The following is an 18,339-nucleotide window of genomic DNA, read 5'->3' on the forward strand; positions in this document are numbered from 1 at the left end:
TATATATAAAAATATTTATATATACAGTATATATATATATTTAAATGTATATATACAGTATATATATGTATATTATATATTATATATATATATATATATATATATATAGGCGCCTGTCATTATTTTTACTGTTAGTCTCTATATAGACTATTAGTATTTATATACCTGCCTAAGCTACATTAATCACCTTTTTGAAACGTACAATTCAGATTTTCAGTAAATTTCATATGTAAAATGCTTGTTGACATTTTATTATGATCGGACACATACTTCTGTTAACCGTTCACACTTAATCTTTAGATAGAATTATGTTAATGGAAACTGCATTTGTTCAAGCATACTAGATATTACATGTGTGTATGTGCTAGGTACCTGTACACAATGCTGTTCACATGTGTATACTAAGAAACTGCTTTATTCAGTTTAAGGTATTTTATTATCATCATCATCTTTGTCATAATCATCATTTTTATCATCATCGTCATCCATCATCATAATTGACATTATTATTATATTATTATTATTATTATTATTATTATTATTATTATTATTATTATTATTATTATTATCATCATCCTTATTAACATAATAATAATGATAATAATGATAATAATAATAATAATAATTATTATTATTATTATTATTATTATTATTATTATTATTATTATTATTATTATTATTATAATCCTTATTACTATTGTCATTATCACCAGTATAACTTTATCATTTTTAAGACTTTAATTTACAACAAAAAAGGTATTTGTAAGGAAGAATGATATGAATCATTTTAAATGAACCAAAATTACAACTACTTGACGTGACGTTTTGATACTTCATTGTTCCACTTTCATATTATATTATATTAACAAGATTAATTTATTAATGCATTAATAAACGTTACTAACCTTACACGGGCCGGTACCAATAATTTCGTACGCAATGTGCAACTTCCCCCGCTCCATGGGGAGCCAGTTCAGCACTGCGCACAAGTTCCATCCCGAACATTATCTCCTACCGTGTACCAATTTTTACTCGAGTGCTGGATGGAGACAGACAAACGCTAAAATGTTTTTATCAAGGACACAAACAATGAAACAAGCTTGGTTTCGAGATCACGATTACTCTTTAGGCAGCCCAAAAAACTGCCACATTTCCACAATAACTAGAACATTCCTGCTCTTTATTTTTAATGATATTTTGCAAGATTATTTGCTCGAATTCGGATGTGAAACCTTGTTATCAAAACTATCGATACGATTACCTGAGTAAACGATTAAAGATTTTGCCAAAAAGCAAAAGTCTCTTTTGTGAAAATTGTGAATTAAATTATTTTTTTTTTTTAACATTCATTTCAGTTGAGTTTGAAATGTAAAAATTTACCCTTTAATTTATTGTCAGTGGCAGATCCGGATGGTAGAAAAATGGCATTCGCTCCCCTCTGCTTTCTCCGAGCTTTGTGGGGAAAATAGCAATCACTACCCCACCCCCATTATTATTATAAGGGAACAGACTAATAAATCCACTAACTCTCCTTCCGAAGGACATAAGTCTCGCCCCTTAGAACCATAGGTCTTGTTCCATTGAACCATTTTTCTTGATTGCCAAAGGGCCACTCACCACCCCCTCGGCAAAAAGTGAATCCGCTAATTGTAGGCGATACCTTATTTAAAAAGTCACGTTGTCAATGTTGGTCTAATTTAATTTACGAGTAATAACATATCTTGTGCGCACATTTATACACAAGTTTAATTTGTTACAAGGTTATTTGCCCAATATTCGTCACTTCGTATGAACATCATCGCAGCCACACACACATTCGCGAGAGGTCCACACATTAACAGCATATGTTCAAAACCTCTTGGCAGGGAGCTCATTCAATTTGAAGCTAATGTACATTTACTCTTTAGACACGCTAAAATAAATTTATACAATACTGAATATATAATTAAGTGTTGTAGTTAGGTACTCTTAGTATATGGACTTGAAATTTTAAAATATAAGTTCGAGTGAATTGAATTGAATGGTATTGATAATACTGTAACAGTAAAAATAATTTCTTCTGTGGCATGGTAATTTTTTTGTTTTAAGCGTTCACAACTAATATTGATTATAATCATTTTAATATACATATAAAAATACTGTATAAGCAATCCATTTTAAAAAGATAATTATTATGAGGATGATGATAATAATAATAATAGAATATTAACACAATAGTGTTATAACAATGAATAATATGCTTACAAAAATAACAATAATGAAAAGATGAATAGAATAGGCTAATACCGTATATTAAATATGTTTTGAACCTGAAAAAATTACTGATAGATAGTTTTTAATAAAAAGTACAAAGTTATGTAGTATAATCAGGCAGGTATAAATATAGGCCTATACTAAAATCTAACTTCATTTCACGAGCGACGAATTATATTTGCAGGAATAGTTAATGGGAGATAATTCACTGTCAATGAAGCACTTGTTGGGCAGAGAATTGCTAGATTATAATGTCATCTGCATGTGACCTCTGACACGATTGAGAAAGTGCACATCAAAAGCAATTTTGTAACACTAACTTGGCTGAATTTAATTCATATTTTATATAATTAATTCTATTCTAGTACTATGTGGCATGATGATAGAAGGATGATAATTTTAAAGGTAATCATAACTTTTGAAAGGAATAGGCTATGTAATAATTGTATCAAGCATTTAGCTTATCAACGAAAATTATCCTACCATACAACTGAAATAAAGGTTTTTTTCGTTGATGAGCTATGATGATGTGACACTTTTTCATGAAAGTGAAATAAGGAACTATATAGCCTATTTCTCTTAAGCGCAACTCTTGAAATATTGTTGTGTACATTTATATTATTAATATACATATGTATTGATGATGAGACACTTTTGCATTTAATTTAAATACTAGGGCTTATATATATATATATATATGTATATATATATGTATATATATATGTATGTATGTATATGTATATATATGTATGTATATATATGTATATATGACTATCTTATAATATATATATTGTTTGTATATATATTATAATATATTTATATTATTATATATATATATATATATATATATATGTATATGTATATATGACTATATTATAATATATTTATATTGTTTTATGATTATACAGTTTTTTTTATATCTCTTGTGCATGACGTTTATAAACATGTTGATATTATATTGCATGGTAATGGAGTGTGGAATTAGCATGAAAACTGGCATAAATTATATTAAAATGTCTGGTAATGTAACTCAATTATGACGTAACGTATAATTCTATCTGAAATTTTAATAGATTTTAAAAAGAAGGGGATACTAGTGTTGGCATAAGGCATAATGTTCAGTAGACAAATAGTTGAATGTTTTAGAGCATTAACATTCTCTGGTCGGTCCATGTTAGCAGCTGAGTCATTATCACATCTGTCACTTTCAATATGTTTTAGAGCATTATCATTCACTGTTCGTCCATGTTTGCACTTTAGTTATTGTCACATTTGTCACTTCATTCACCACCACAATCACAGTCGCAATACCTGTAAGTGTTTATACCAAACCATATATTCCTACTTCCAGCCTAAAATTGGCATATTCTGATTTGTTATCATCTTCACATTCCTTCAAACTGACTTTTATGAATTGGTGCTAATGGAGAGTTCAACTATACCATAGCCTTTGGTTAAATTTATTTGGCTTCAACATGCAATTCTTAAATATGAATAAAGAAATATCCGATTCTGATTAGATTAAAATTAGATACTATTTTATATATACCTATATAAAAAAGTAAACAAAATAAATGCGGTAAACAATACCAATTCGTAACAGTGACTAAATTGAAACATAAAAAATGTAAAGTGTTCAAGGTCTGGAAATTTAATATCCCTTATATTCATGCTGCTGAGTTTGCTATTTATATTTCTACTGTTGCTAAGATCATGTTACTGATGTTGCTGCTGTTTGTTGATAATAATTCTTGCTGCGGACATTGTTGTTCCTCTTACGCATGATCCTGTTGCTGGTTGTGTTGGTGTATCTTGTTGATGTGATCATGTTTTCTGACTTCATTTTGTTGTTCTTACTTCTAAATCCATAACACCTAAGAGGTCATCAAGGTCGGTTGTTAATGGTGCTGGTGTTGATGCTACTGTTGCTGATGATTTTGATCCCTTTGTTGCTACCACTGTTTTTGGTGATATGACTATTGTTGATGGTCATGTTGCTGCTGTTGCTGACATCGTTGCTTATAATCATGTAGACGTTGCTCTGCTGCTGATGATCTTCAGGGTGGTGTTGCTGTTCTTATTGTTGGCGCTGTTACTGGTGATCCTGTTGATGGTGGTACTGTTCTTGCTGTTGCTACTGTGGATATTGTTGCTGATGATTGTGTTCCTGTTTGTATGTTGTTGCTAATGCTGTTGTTGATATTGTTGATCATGTAGTTGTTGTTCTTGTGGCTCTTGCTGATGAACTCATTGCTGGTGTTATTGCTATTGTTCCTCGATTGCTGAAGGCTTTGTTTCTGATGTTGCTGTTGCTGTCATATGAATTTAACATTGTGAGTGTGCTTTCATTAAAATGTGTAGCTTTTTCTGGGAAGGTGAGAAAGAGAGACTGGTCACAGAATGCTTTCTTGAAAATTATAAAAACTATCTAATATTATAATACATGTACACAGGAACGTATTATATATTTTGAAAATGATAAAAACTATTTTATATTTTAATTCAAGCTACTTAAACATATATATGATATTGATCATCATCATCATCATCATCATCATCATCATCATCATCATCATCATCATTAAGTATGTCGAATTGAAAAAGAAACTAATTGATGTATATGGAATCGTGATTCAGGATTTCTAGTTTGATCATTCTAAGAATGATGAGTCAAATGAGGGATGAAAGGAAGGAAGAAGATATATGATTAAAGCGCTGGTTTAGTTTTCGAGTGTTGCCCATTAGATCATCAATTACGTTAGATATATTTTTGTAAATTCTGACCGAATTTGCGAGCTATTTTACAGCTTAAAGATGGAAGTAAACGATGTGCATGTTAGTACCATACACTTGTAAGGACTGAATTAAACTTCTGGGACTAAAAGATGGTTACCATAACCGCTTAACTATTAAATCACATCATTACAAACGGCGATAGCAGTGTATTACTCACATCATGATATGTTATAGGGCCTATATACAATGCATATTATAGTGTATTATGTATAAGTATATGATTAATTTAGTACGTAGAAATGCATAAGTTGTAAGGAGAAAGTCGTTGTAGAAAAAGTATATTGTTCCGACCGAGATTGAACCCAATACATCAAAATACAATTCATTCATTTTGATGAGCTTTTCAAGGTTTAAATTGAATTTTTCTTTGACAGACGGTTTATTATTAAAATGTTAATTTGTTCATTTTGTACCAAGTGCTACCGTAATTTCGTTATTTTATTACGTTTTCAGTGGTACATCGATTGCTTGACATTGCCTTGTAATGTATTTTCGTGAAATATTGAATAATATTTTTTTTAATGTTATTTAGTTGCCCCACAAATAAGTATTCTTGTCCATTGGTCTTGTAATTGGTGGGAGTATAATAACGATAATAATAATACGATAATTGGAGAATACTGGATTCAATTCAGATTGGCACCATACTTTTGTTTTTCCTGAAATCCCTGATGCATGATAATAACATACAAACAAGTAAAGAAATTAAATTGTAAATTCTCTTTATCCATGGAGTACGATATACTGTCAGATATTTGATTGTATTATACTGCGCTTACTAATGCAATTAAATCAGCTTGGAGATAAAACTGATTAAAAATTATATTTTATAAATATTTTGAGATTTAAACTATCTTTTTCAAGTATTTTAGATATCAAATTACTGTATTCAAAATCTGTGTGAGCTTTTTTAATCGAAGATGTCCGATATAAACCGTGGATGCATTTTGTTATCTGTTGGAACACATTAATCAGAGATTGTCTAGATCATCATAAGGACCCACTTCCCTCTCAAAAGCCTTTTAAATTCCACTTAAATCTTATAAATACGAGAAGCTACATCAATTCATTTTAGCAAGGTCATTGTTGTTTGCATTTTTAAAAATTAAAATTGATTTATACATTTTTCTTGAGATTGTGTTTGTACACTTTCTATGTATAGTCATTTCTAAAAGTGCAGCGTTGCTCAAAAATGAATTTATTTTTGAAAATTACGTATTTCCTATATTTATATATTCTACATTGATAATTAATTTGTGTGTTTTGTTTTTTGCTTGTAGATCTGGTAGTCTTTCAGTTACCAACTTCCAACAACAGACAGTTGATTTTGTAGAAAAAATTTACAATGAATTTACAAAGTAAGTTTATCATTCCGTCCTGATCTATCGCTATAATTTGAACATGTATACAGGAAACTGACATTACCAAAATGAATAGTAACTAAAAAAAAAAAAAAGAAAAGAAAAGAAAACGATTAATACGAAAATGACTGATGACTCACGATATGAATTATTTAAGGATGATGGTCGTGGTGATGTTGACATGTTGATGATGGTTATGATGGGTAGTGGTGTTTTTGTTGATGATGATAACGCCAAAAGATGATGATCATTGATGATGATAATGATTTAAAGGATGATGAATAATTTAGTGATGTGATAGTGCGATCGATTATAAAGGTAATACGGTATATTTATAATACCGTCGTGTTTGCCAATCTTAATCATAACCACAAATTTTAAATAATATCTTTTTAAACTTCAGTCCCAAGCTTAGGGTTTCGTTCATCACATTCTCCGATGAGCCACAGACCAATATGCCTTTGACTGGAGATAAGTAAGTAGTTCTATCCTATAATTCTATAATTCAAAGCCATCCATCTCACTATGGAGAATATCAGGAACTGTTATTTTATTAACACATTATTTGGTTCTCTGTATCTGGTGGGTGCAACTGACTTCCTAAGACTCAAAAGTAGAGTATAACAGTAGGAGTAGACCTAGGGTCGAATGATAGGAAAGGTACAACGCAGACGCGCAGCGTCTCAGTCATGAGCTGGAAAAAAAAAACACAATTTGTCGAGAAGAAAAAAAACATGTATTTTACATAATAGACTTTACAATAGATTCAATAAGGCTTTTAAACCTCTAAATTGTCACCCTGGACCACTTCCAAGAAATTGAGAGCGACGCCCGACCCCACGCCTAAGTACGCTCTCGTGGGGATATCGACCTCCTCCGCCGGGGATTTCTGAGCCTCCATCGGGCAAATCCTGGTGCCACCCCTGAACCTGAACCACGGTTGGTTATGAAATCTAGGTCAATAATACTGCATTAGGCCTACTTTTATCAATGTAGTAGACCGACTTGAATAATAAAGCTACAGTCGTGTCATATAGTGCATATATTAAGTTAAAATATTGTTGAAATGAAATAAATGAATAAATTTCAATGCTCATAACGACGTCTTCAACATCATATTTTCAAATGTTTACTTTCTTTAGACGGAAGATTAGTACAGGATTTCAAGAGTTACGATTAATAATACCCGATGGAGGAACTTATATGGAAACTGGACTTAGAAACGCCAACAGTCAGATCCTAGAGCACAGTAAGTGGTGGATCGCCAGCGCCACATCCCAAGTTTATATTCTAGACAGGTTTCACAGAGATTTTGCTCGCCTTCACACCTAAATTCAGAAACCATATGTAGGCCTACATAACGCCTACTGTAAGTACCGTACACTCACGACGGTCGTCGGCCGACGCGATTCTATAAAGAACGCAACGCGATGACGCGCACAACGGATCGTTTTTAATGATGATCCGATCTATTACCAGGGTTGCCATTTGGCCTTTTTGACGGCCAGATTCCTCAAATCTGGCTGTATAAAAATTTGCCTGGCCGTAACGTTTGAAAAGTCACGGCCAAAATATATTTGGCCGAATTTTTAAAAAGTTTACATTTTTTTTTTCAATAGGCCTAATATAACGTAGAATTGTTTTGGATATGTTGTTTTTGTTTTCTTAAATTCATATTTGATTGTAATCATGTACCTTTGTTTGTACTTCCCGGACCCCTTTAGCCGATTGGACGTAAGAGAGTTTATTTAAAAGATAACAGTTACTTAATTTAAATTGTTCGGATGAAATAGTTTATTTTATATGAAGTTTCGTCGTTTAAGCTTTATGAAGACAGTTCAATGCAAGTTTGTACCATATATTGAGTGTGTTTGTATGTGTTCCATCCTAGTGGAGGTTCTATCTCTTTATAATCTCTTTTGAATATGAATTAAATACTGTACTTTAATTAATTTATTATTGCCCACTTGAATTGTATAGGCCTAGGTGCTGCTGTTCTTTATATAGAACTCGATGTGATCATTCGGGGCCGATGGACCTCCAATTTCAAGCAAGCGTTGTGCCAGAGACTTCTTCGAAGTTACTCTAGAGTTAGGTTGTATATGAGAATGAAGAAGATAATTCTGATAGCAACATTGATTTATTGCTTTAAGTACTGCGACAATAACATTAAGAGGCGAAATTAGAAAGTTTAGATATAAAGCATTTATTAAAGTTTTCATAGGTTTGTTTTAACGCCTGTTACCTACTACAGAACTAACCTATAACTTAATTCACCACGGATTTGCCAATAGCAGGCCCTTAATTTTTTTGCTCTAGCATACTGTAGTTACCAACCTGAGAGGTTTGAAATGCGTGAGTGACTACACCATTTGGCTGAGGGGGGGGGGTCCAGAGGCGGAGCCCAGCTGGGGTAGGGGCGTGGCCCCAGGCGCTCCGACGATCTGAGCATTAAAGCTGTTTTAAAAGGATTTCAGAGAGGGTGTCTTGACAATAACGGTGGCATAAGCAAAAATATTTTTAGTTTCAATTAATTGAGCACCCGAACTGTGTTGACCTAAACATTTCACTAATAAATTTTTAGTAACGCGTCAGTGAAATAAATATTCACATAAATATTTAGTACACTCTCTAATGAATCAATTACTGGTAATGGTACTTGTAGCGTCTGATTTCAGACATTCGGCAGCCATTGACATTATGTTGGCGTTAAAAGACTGCATATTGTGATGAGGGACCTTTGTACAAACAATTACCAAACACAAAAAATATGGAAAACTGAATGCTATTTACAAAATATTCTATTTAATGCTTATGGGTGAAACTTTCTTTGATAAATTGGCTTCTATTCAGTTGAATTTTTTCTACATGATTATTTATTTTGTATTTAACTTGGCTAATAGCATTCTACCGTACCCTGTTCTCAAACCCGATGCAGAACCAAGATATTTAGGTTCATTATATACCGGGTATTTTATTTTTGAGAAATTTGAACTAAAGACCATAAACCTTTTATAGGCATAATATAGCTCTGTCCACCACACTATCAAATTTTATTTGACAAATAGGTGTGATGTGCTCATATTTGGACATGATGATGTCACTTATTACACCCAATGTGGGCATTATTTGCCATACACGGTATAATTTGGTAGTGTGGACACAGAACTTTAGAGATCAGGATAATCCTGTCAATTTTCTCCACTAAAATTGCTTGTTGGTTGTTGATTGTGCTTAAATATTGTAATCGTCTGCAGTGTCTGTTTTTTACTAAATCATTGCTTTCTAACTGAATTTGTGTAACAATTTTCATCACTTTTCTAATACTAACAATATTTGATTGTGTATTTTCTGTATTTCCAGGCTAATAACGCGCGCAAATTCGGTGCGTCTGGGCATTATTTGCCATACACGTTATAATTTGGTAGTGTGGACACAGAACTTTAGAGATCAGGATAATCCTGTCAATTTTCTCCACTAAAATTGCTTGTTGGTTGTTGATTGTGCTTAAATATTGTAATCGTCTGCAGTGTCTGTTTTTTTACTAAATCATTGCTTTCTAACTGAATTTGTGTAACAATTTTCATCACTTTTCTAATCATTAACAATATTCGATTGTGTATTTTCTGTATTTCCAGGCTAATAAAGCGCGCAAATTCGGTGCGTCTGTTATTGCAGTCAGTGTTGGTGATAGTAAAGAGCGTGATCTTCGCGACATCGCCGATAAGCCTTATAAAGATCATGTTTTCAGAGGCGATACATTTGCTGATCTAGATGACATCATTGGAGTCGTAAGTAACAAGCATTCATGATCTTAAAGAAAAATAATTATAATAAATATTACAGTACATAATCAAAAATATCTTATTCATGTTTGATTTTTCATCCTAATTGAGTTGGGTTGTGTAGTTTATCTAACATCAGATACCGGTACGTTGGCCGACGTGATTCTATAAAAAACACAACGCGACTACGCGCGCAAAACGGATCGTTTTTAATGACGATGCGTTCAGACGACCACCCACAATCGCATGGTCTAGCGCTTTAATGGAGCGCAATTTGATTCGTCAGTGAGTGCCCGGCTTTAGTTGGGAAACTACAAAAGACATCATTTTACGTCGTCACATAGTTATTAATTATGGATTATGAACACTACATTGTGTAGTGAATAGTCAAAAGTCTGTTCCATAAAATGTGTCAACAACATGAAGTAACCGTTGAGCTATAAATAGAAGATAGTTTTATATACTGTAACATTATAACAATTTTCTAACGTCTTGTGGAAAAAAATCATGCAATGATGACTGTACAGTGTAAACTGGAGGGTTAGATATATATATTACCAGTATAATCTAATATAATATAAAAGTAAAATTCTTTCTGATGATCATTGATGAACAAAACAAGAAGTACAGATTCTTCTAGGTTAATATTTGGAAGTTACAAGAATTAGAAAATTATTTTTCACAACTTAGTAACAGTAGGCCTATGGTTTAACTGTGTCTTATGTAAAAGCCTAACTATAAACAAGACAGTTCCACTAGTCACAAAGAACAATTAATTTATAATATTGTTAACACTTATGAAATGTATTATTGATTTTAATCTCGCATAAATGTAATCCGATAAACGAGTTCCAAAATGCTATTGGTTGCTTGTCATATTTAATTCAGAAGTTGGTTTTTACAGATTGTTAATAAGTCATGCGTTGAAATTTTATCCGCTAGTCCAGATGAAGTTTGTTCAAATGGTAAGTTATCAATTATTATTATTATTATTATTATTATTATTAATATTGCTGTTGTTGTTATTCATTTCAACATGAGACAAGTATAACAAATAAATGATCTTTAATAAACACACGGAATAACGGAAAAACAATACAGATTTGTAATTTGTAAAATAATATAATTTTATAATATATACATTGTTGCATTATTTTGATACTGTTAAAATAGTCCTCAGACAGTGCTTCTTCAAGAATTTACCAAAGAGTTAAAAACAACATTTTCTCGTTTTATTTCAGTACCTTTTCTGGTTAACTTAGAAGGTAATGGGTTCACCAATACAGACAACGTGTCGCACGTCATTTGTAACTTCAAACTGAACGACACAGATAACCAAGGTAGAATAATAGCCCATCTTTATTTTGTCATTTTGTTTTAGGTGAATTTAGGTGATTAATTAACTAATTGACCGTGATTTGTGGGGAGGGGAGACTGGGGGGAGAGTAATTTTTGAAGGGGCGTGCGACCCCCGTGCACCCCTTGATACGCCACTGATTATTAATATAATAATTATAAATACGTACCTATTACGAATATTAAACATGTACACCAAGTATGATATATTTTCTGCAGCTGTCGTGCCAACTTTCTTAACTGACACAAGGATGACCTGTGAAGCTCCACCAATCACCGAGGGAAAGTAAGAAAAACATTTGATTATACATTCGTTCAAGTGTTTACTTTCTCTATTGCCGTGAATGTTATTAAACATGCATTGTTCCCGGAAAATAAAAAAATAAAAAGAAAAAAAAATGTCATATAAAAACAATTTTGTTGATTTTAATGTAAGATAATGATAAAAAATAATGTGACTGGAAGTGTTTCAATATTTTTTTTTTCATGGTTTAACATGTTTTGAATACACTAATTTCTGTGTTCAAGTTTGATAAATTTTTTATGATATTTGTTTGGTAGTTTTAATGGGAAATATGTTTTGAGTATGCATTTATTCTACAATATATTAGCCTACAATTTGTATGAGTTGAAGGTGAGATTACCCCCAAGTAAACACTTATCTTTAATTCAGCATGTTCGAAGCAGTACTGATTGATTGGTATCTTTCACACATAATGTCCCTTGGGTGTTTATATTTCATGTAAATTAAAATTCACACTCAAAATCCCCCGCAGAATGTCGTATACGTCTTAAACATGTCATGAGGTTATAGTTCAAGATCCGGAAAATTAAGGATAGTATAAACAACTTATGTCTCAATGTTACTATTAATAATTTCCTCTTTAGCTTCGTGGTAATGCAAGTTTCTGTGAATGGAAAATCATACATATCAAGTAATGTAACCTTAACTGCTATTGATTGTACGAAGGTAAGAACAAGAAGAAGAGGTAGAGAGACATAATTTACAACTTATAGTCTCGACAGGGTTTTGCATACATTTAATGTATAATGTTTGCAAGTTTGTTTTTGTGTTTAAAGAATATTACTATTACTACATTTAGGAGGTAATGTCCAACACATTTAACTCGATTTTTTCAAGAGCATAATTGAATATTTTAAAAGCTACAGTAATTTGTATATGTGTTAAATGAAGGTAAGTGGCCCCACAGTACCTGATTATCAAATTGATCGCACTAAGGTTTACCAATGTTTGAGGTTACATGATTGACAGTCAAATCCAACGACATTAATAAAAACAAACGCAAAAATGTACTTACAGGATTAAAATTCATACTATAACGATGCGACTTTCTACAAAACAAATTAATCCCACACATGCGTATACAGTACCACTTAGATGGCATACGCGTATAATATCTGTACCGATTTCATGACGTAGGAAGTATTTTACTCATCATTCTGTTTGTGGAAAATTAATGCTGCTGAACCCTAGAACATTGGGCGTAACGTTAGAAGCATCGTGTAGGTATGTCTATTATTAAATGAGAAACAGGAAAAAATGTTGATCATGTAAAATACTGGATTACTCTGATCAGAAACTATCATTATCATCATCATTGTCGTCGTCGTCATGATCATCATCAGCACTAGCAGCAGGATCGAAATTAACGCAATCATCATCATCATCCACGGTATCATAGATTATCGTCATTTTGGTAACCTGTTTACAATAGGCCTATAACAACTGTTTCTTCCCAGCATTTTATAATCAACGACTATTATCAGGGTTAGATATCGTAAAATATCCATAGGCTTATGAAGGCCTATAACTTCTTTATCTTTTTGATTTTAGCCGGACCTTACCGCTGTGATCGCTGGAGTTAGTCTCTTCTTTCTGTTATTGCTTTTACTGCTTCTTTGGTGGTTCTGGAACATCGTATGTTGCGTGGTAAGTGTTTACATAATAATTGCCAAAAGATGTCATTGTTAAGTAAAACCTTTATGACGTGATTATTTTGGTTTAGACCCCACAACTATTACTAAAATTTCATTATTATTCATAATATTCAAATTAGGTTTGCTGTGAAGCACCGTTCCTCCGGACTGTTTCCCCTAGGACAATCCCCCCGGACATTTTCCTCCCTCCCCTTATAAAACACGAATTTAAATACAAAGAATACATCAAGATTTATATCATCTTTTATTGAATTTTTATTAAATCAACTGCACTAGTAACAACCATATTTAAATGGTCAAATTTAAGTAACAACAACAAACATACAAAAAATATGAATTATATACATTAAGCCATTAGGTTTACTTTATTTGCATTTGCTCATTTTTAGTCACTATTTTTGTTATTATCAAATAATTATAATATAACACATAACAATACTGACAACATGGAGGTATAATAGTTAAACAAACGTACATGTAAACAGCAAAAGCAGTTAATAGTAGGTAATACAAATTTTATAAATTTAGCATGGTAATATTTAAGTAACAACAACAAACATTAAAAGCAATATATGAACTACATACATTTTTAAGCCATTAAGTTTACTTTATTTGCATTTTCTCATTTTTAGTTACTACAGTATTTATTTTTGCAGTATTTATTTTCTAATTAAATAACACATAACAATATTGAAAAAAGAGGTATAATGATTAAACAAACATACATGTAACCAGCAACAGTAGTTACTTACATAGTAATAGTAGGTAATAAAAATGTTACAGATTTAGCATGGTAATATTTAAGTATGAATTACATTAAGCCAAGCTTACTTTATTTGTTTTTGCTTATTTTCAGTTACTATTTAATTTCTATTATCAAATTGTCAATATTGCTGTGTTAATGATATAATTAAACGTAAACAACAACAAAAATTATATATGAGGACATGGTGTTAGATCGTATAGCATCGCTCTCAACGAATGTTGTCCTATAAATAATTGCATAATAAAATGTCTCCGACGGGATCCGAACCTGCGACCTCTCGCGAGCGTCATAACCATTAGACCATACCACAGAGGCTTTAATTAAATAACACATAACAATATTGAAAAAAGAGGTATAATGATTAAACAAACATACATGTAACCAGCAACAGTAGTTACTTACATAGTAATAGTAGGTAATAAAAATGTTACAGATTTAGCATGATAATATTTAAGTATGAATTACATTAAGCCAAGCTTACTTTATTTGTTTTTGCTTATTTTCAGTTACTATTTAATTTCTATTATCAAATTGTCAATATTGCTGTGTTAATGATATAATTAAACGTAAACAACAACAAAATTATATATGAGGACATGGTGTTAGATCGTGTAACATCGCTCTCAACGAATGTTGTCCTATAAATAATTGCATAATAAAATGTCTCCGACGGGATCCGAACCTGCGACCTCTCGCGAGCGTCATAACCATTAGACCACACCACAGAGGCTTCATGGTTGAATAGCCAGTTTGACACAGCTTTTGAGAATTTTATTTTTATAATGTTTGATCCATGTTTTTTTATATTACGCTAACATTTCTTTGAAGGTGGTGACAAAAGCTGCCACGAAAGCAGCTCCACCGCCCGAGAAGCCGAATGGCAAGTGGCCAGCAGTGGACGCTTCGTATTATGGTGGTGGTGGAGTTGGTGGGATGAAACCGGTTCAGGTTAGTGATGTTCAACGTTTATTTTTATACTATATACTTTGCTATTTTTTACAACTGATGAATACAAATTGAACAGATTCGTCAACTGGATTTAGGGTCAATATAAATTAAAATTCTATGATTTGATTCATTTTTTTAAATGGCTTAATTTATTGTGCATAACACAGAATGATGTTTTTGCTCAGAGTTTTTACTTCGAAAATCTTTTAAAAAATATGGAGGAACCGTGTCTGTCAACTGCCGAGAAATTACATTATCGTTCTGATTTTCATTTTTTTTTTAATCTTTGAACAAACAAGGAATTCAAATACAGTATTCTCTATGTTTATTAGCTCTATTGTCTGCAGTATATTGTCAACATGTATTGTTGCGTTTGACTTTGACTTAGGTGAAATGGGGCGATAAGGGATGTACCGAGGCAGGATCCCATTTGGAAAAGACAAAGGATGCTAAACTTCTGGGCGAGAGATCGACTGGAAACCCTGGTAGTGGTAGTAATAAGCCAACAATGTGGGACAAAACCAAGGTAACCTGTTGTTTAATATAATTATAGTTATCATTTTTATGAAGGTAGTCCATCCAATCAGATCTGATCAGAGTTAATTTAATAACTATTATTTTATTATAATAATTATAATATTAAATATTATAAACTTACATTATGTGATGATAATTCTGTCAATATTATTTTAATTATAGGGTGCATTTGCAGCTTGCTTTGCGCCTATCAAGTCGTGTTATGACAGAGTTTCCATAATGAGACCGCAGCAAGGTGAAAAGGTATAAAGTTCAAATTATGGCTAACATAGTGTAGTTGATTTAGAATAAAGGCTTGTGGCACAGTTGTTTAAGTTCTGTTAGCACTACGTTGTGCCCATATATGAGCATGATGATACCATATTACATCCAAAGATGGACATATCACCCTTATTTTTCAAATGATATCTGATAGTGTGGACAAGGTTATAAAGAACTGGGGCCGGATTTATCAAACTAGAAATCAGCTTAAATTCATCTTAAGTCTCTTTTTTGCTAAAGTCAAATTTATTTTTAATATTGGTTTAACTTAAAAATTGCGTAAAATTAAAAAGTCGATTGTACGTATGAACCATCTAGGACGATTTTTAAGCTAAGATTTTGCTAAGATAGTTTGATAAATCAGCTTAAGATATTTGCTTAGGGACATCTAAACTTTTCTGAATTAAGATATCTGCTAAGCTGGGATAGATAAATCCCGGGCCTGGGCTTTCAATCGAGATGGTAAGTTTTGGCTGACGCTCGTCACATTGTTAGGTAATACACTTTATCTACGTTTGCCTCTATTCATCTAAGAAAATAAATGAGTAGGGCCTATCTTGTAGCTGATGAATGGTTTTAGAACGAAATTTAGATTTCTGATTATAGAAATGACTAGGGGAAGGAGGTTGCATATCACGCACGATTTATTTTTGTATCCAATAAACAGGTGGAATACGTTCACTATATAATTAAAATAATTAAATAAATTTATTTAACAGTATAATAAATAATTACCACAATTTACGTGTTCTGTCCGTTTTCTTTTCAGGGATGTTTATGCAAGTATCAGCACGTTTGAAGAAATGGAAACAACAATGGAGAGAATCATTCTTTTCAAAAACTAAATTTCTATTAATACCTTCTAAAACCGTTTCCCTTTTATACATCTAGAAATTGCAGCAAAAAAATAGGAAAGTAGTGGACAAGTTTGAATGCCGGTGAGGGCGCAATTCAAATGTAATTGATGGAAGAAAAAGTTGTAATGTCCCCTATGTTTCAAAGAAATTGTAGTAAAGGTTTATGGCTGTGTTAATCGTGATTGGAACTATTTATGTATATAACAATTTGGCATTGAAAGAAGTACTGGCTATATGTGTCTAGTTTTTATAATAATAGTAATAATTTAATGATAAAGTAAAAGTATTTTGAGGATGCAAAGAACTGTTAACTGTTACCAATTGGTGTATTTTAATCGTTATCCTTGTATATTGCGAGACAATTGATAATTATAATAATTATACAAAAACACTCATTATTGGACAAAAATAGAGTAATAATGCAAGGCAATGATAATTCTCAAACTTCCTATGGGAAATCTCAAGGTGCTACTAATGCTGGGACATCTGTACGTTTAGCTTGTATAAAATTTGTAAATATTGGGAACTTCATGTTCCAAAGTTTTAAAATAGCACACTATGCTACGTTGTGTCATAGGCTAAGATATATACTGAATAGGCCTATTCAGTTTAGAGAGAAAACAAAAATCTTGTATTATTCAATAATTTCTTGGAAATGTACTTCGTATAATGTATCTTTGCCAAATCTCAGAGCGACATAAGACTCATTGAAGCAACTCAGTGATGACTTAAAACAATAGATTTTATTTAACCTGAGTGTCGCCGAGTTACAACCACTTGGCGCGATTCATTTCCTGGATTTGTTCTTGGCACACTTGTGTCACATGACGGAAAAGACACATCGCCGATTTGTGGCTTGATTCACTTTGAGTCACAGAAAATGATCTAGGCGGCTATATATATACGGTGTATAAAAATGTAATAACCGATTAACTTGATCTGGTTAAAGTTAACTTATTTTGGATATACTTAAAGTATAACCCTTTAAAGAATGTATAGGATTATCGCGTAGATGTAGAAAAAAATGCTATGGATACAGATTTTATTCTATTGTAGCTATATTTGTTGTACAATAGGGCTATTTCTCTCATATTTTGTTTACCTTTGAAAAGTATACATACAATAAAGTATACATGTAATTTAAATAACACTGCATGGGCTATTCACATTTTCAACAGGTTTACACAATTCTTTAAGTAAAATAAATACATGAAAATTAATTTTAAAACAAGACTAATTTATAGTATACAATGATCCGGACAATGTTTAAGAAAACCATTTCTCATTTTAAGTGTAAAAATAAACAAACTTTTAGGCCTATCGTTGATTTTTGATTTTTTTTTTTTTGTATAGGCCTATATATGTAAATTAACTGGCATTAGAGGAGGGATTGGATTGGATTGGATTTATTTGCTGTGAACGCCTCTAAGACTAAATAACCCCAGAAAGTATAAAGGCTA

At 31.9% G+C, this 18,339-nt stretch overlaps 1 protein-coding gene across 1 annotated transcript in view; it reads left to right on the forward strand.

The window, feature by feature from the left end:
- The window catches only part of LOC117123309 (anthrax toxin receptor 1-like), a 20,034-nt gene extending 4,024 nt beyond the window's left edge, over positions 1 to 16,010 (forward strand). The window contains exons 2-14 of the mRNA XM_033269194.1: positions 6,330 to 6,407; positions 6,814 to 6,885; positions 7,553 to 7,708; positions 9,774 to 9,795; positions 10,049 to 10,201; positions 11,100 to 11,160; positions 11,437 to 11,535; positions 11,771 to 11,837; positions 12,440 to 12,521; positions 13,407 to 13,502; positions 15,105 to 15,224; positions 15,613 to 15,750; positions 15,924 to 16,010. Of these exons, the coding sequence (XP_033125085.1) occupies positions 6,330 to 6,407; positions 6,814 to 6,885; positions 7,553 to 7,708; positions 9,774 to 9,795; positions 10,049 to 10,201; positions 11,100 to 11,160; positions 11,437 to 11,535; positions 11,771 to 11,837; positions 12,440 to 12,521; positions 13,407 to 13,502; positions 15,105 to 15,224; positions 15,613 to 15,750; positions 15,924 to 16,010 (1,231 nt within the window). The remainder of the gene's footprint in view (positions 1 to 6,329; positions 6,408 to 6,813; positions 6,886 to 7,552; positions 7,709 to 9,773; positions 9,796 to 10,048; positions 10,202 to 11,099; positions 11,161 to 11,436; positions 11,536 to 11,770; positions 11,838 to 12,439; positions 12,522 to 13,406; positions 13,503 to 15,104; positions 15,225 to 15,612; positions 15,751 to 15,923) is intronic.
- Positions 16,011 to 18,339: the final 2,329 nt, after the last annotated feature.

The sequence above is a fragment of the Anneissia japonica genome, unplaced genomic scaffold (genome assembly GCF_011630105.1).
Source record: "Anneissia japonica isolate Jap-2015-1 unplaced genomic scaffold, ASM1163010v1 scaffold287732_len518695_cov146, whole genome shotgun sequence".
NCBI lineage: Eukaryota > Metazoa > Echinodermata > Crinoidea > Comatulida > Comatulidae > Anneissia > Anneissia japonica.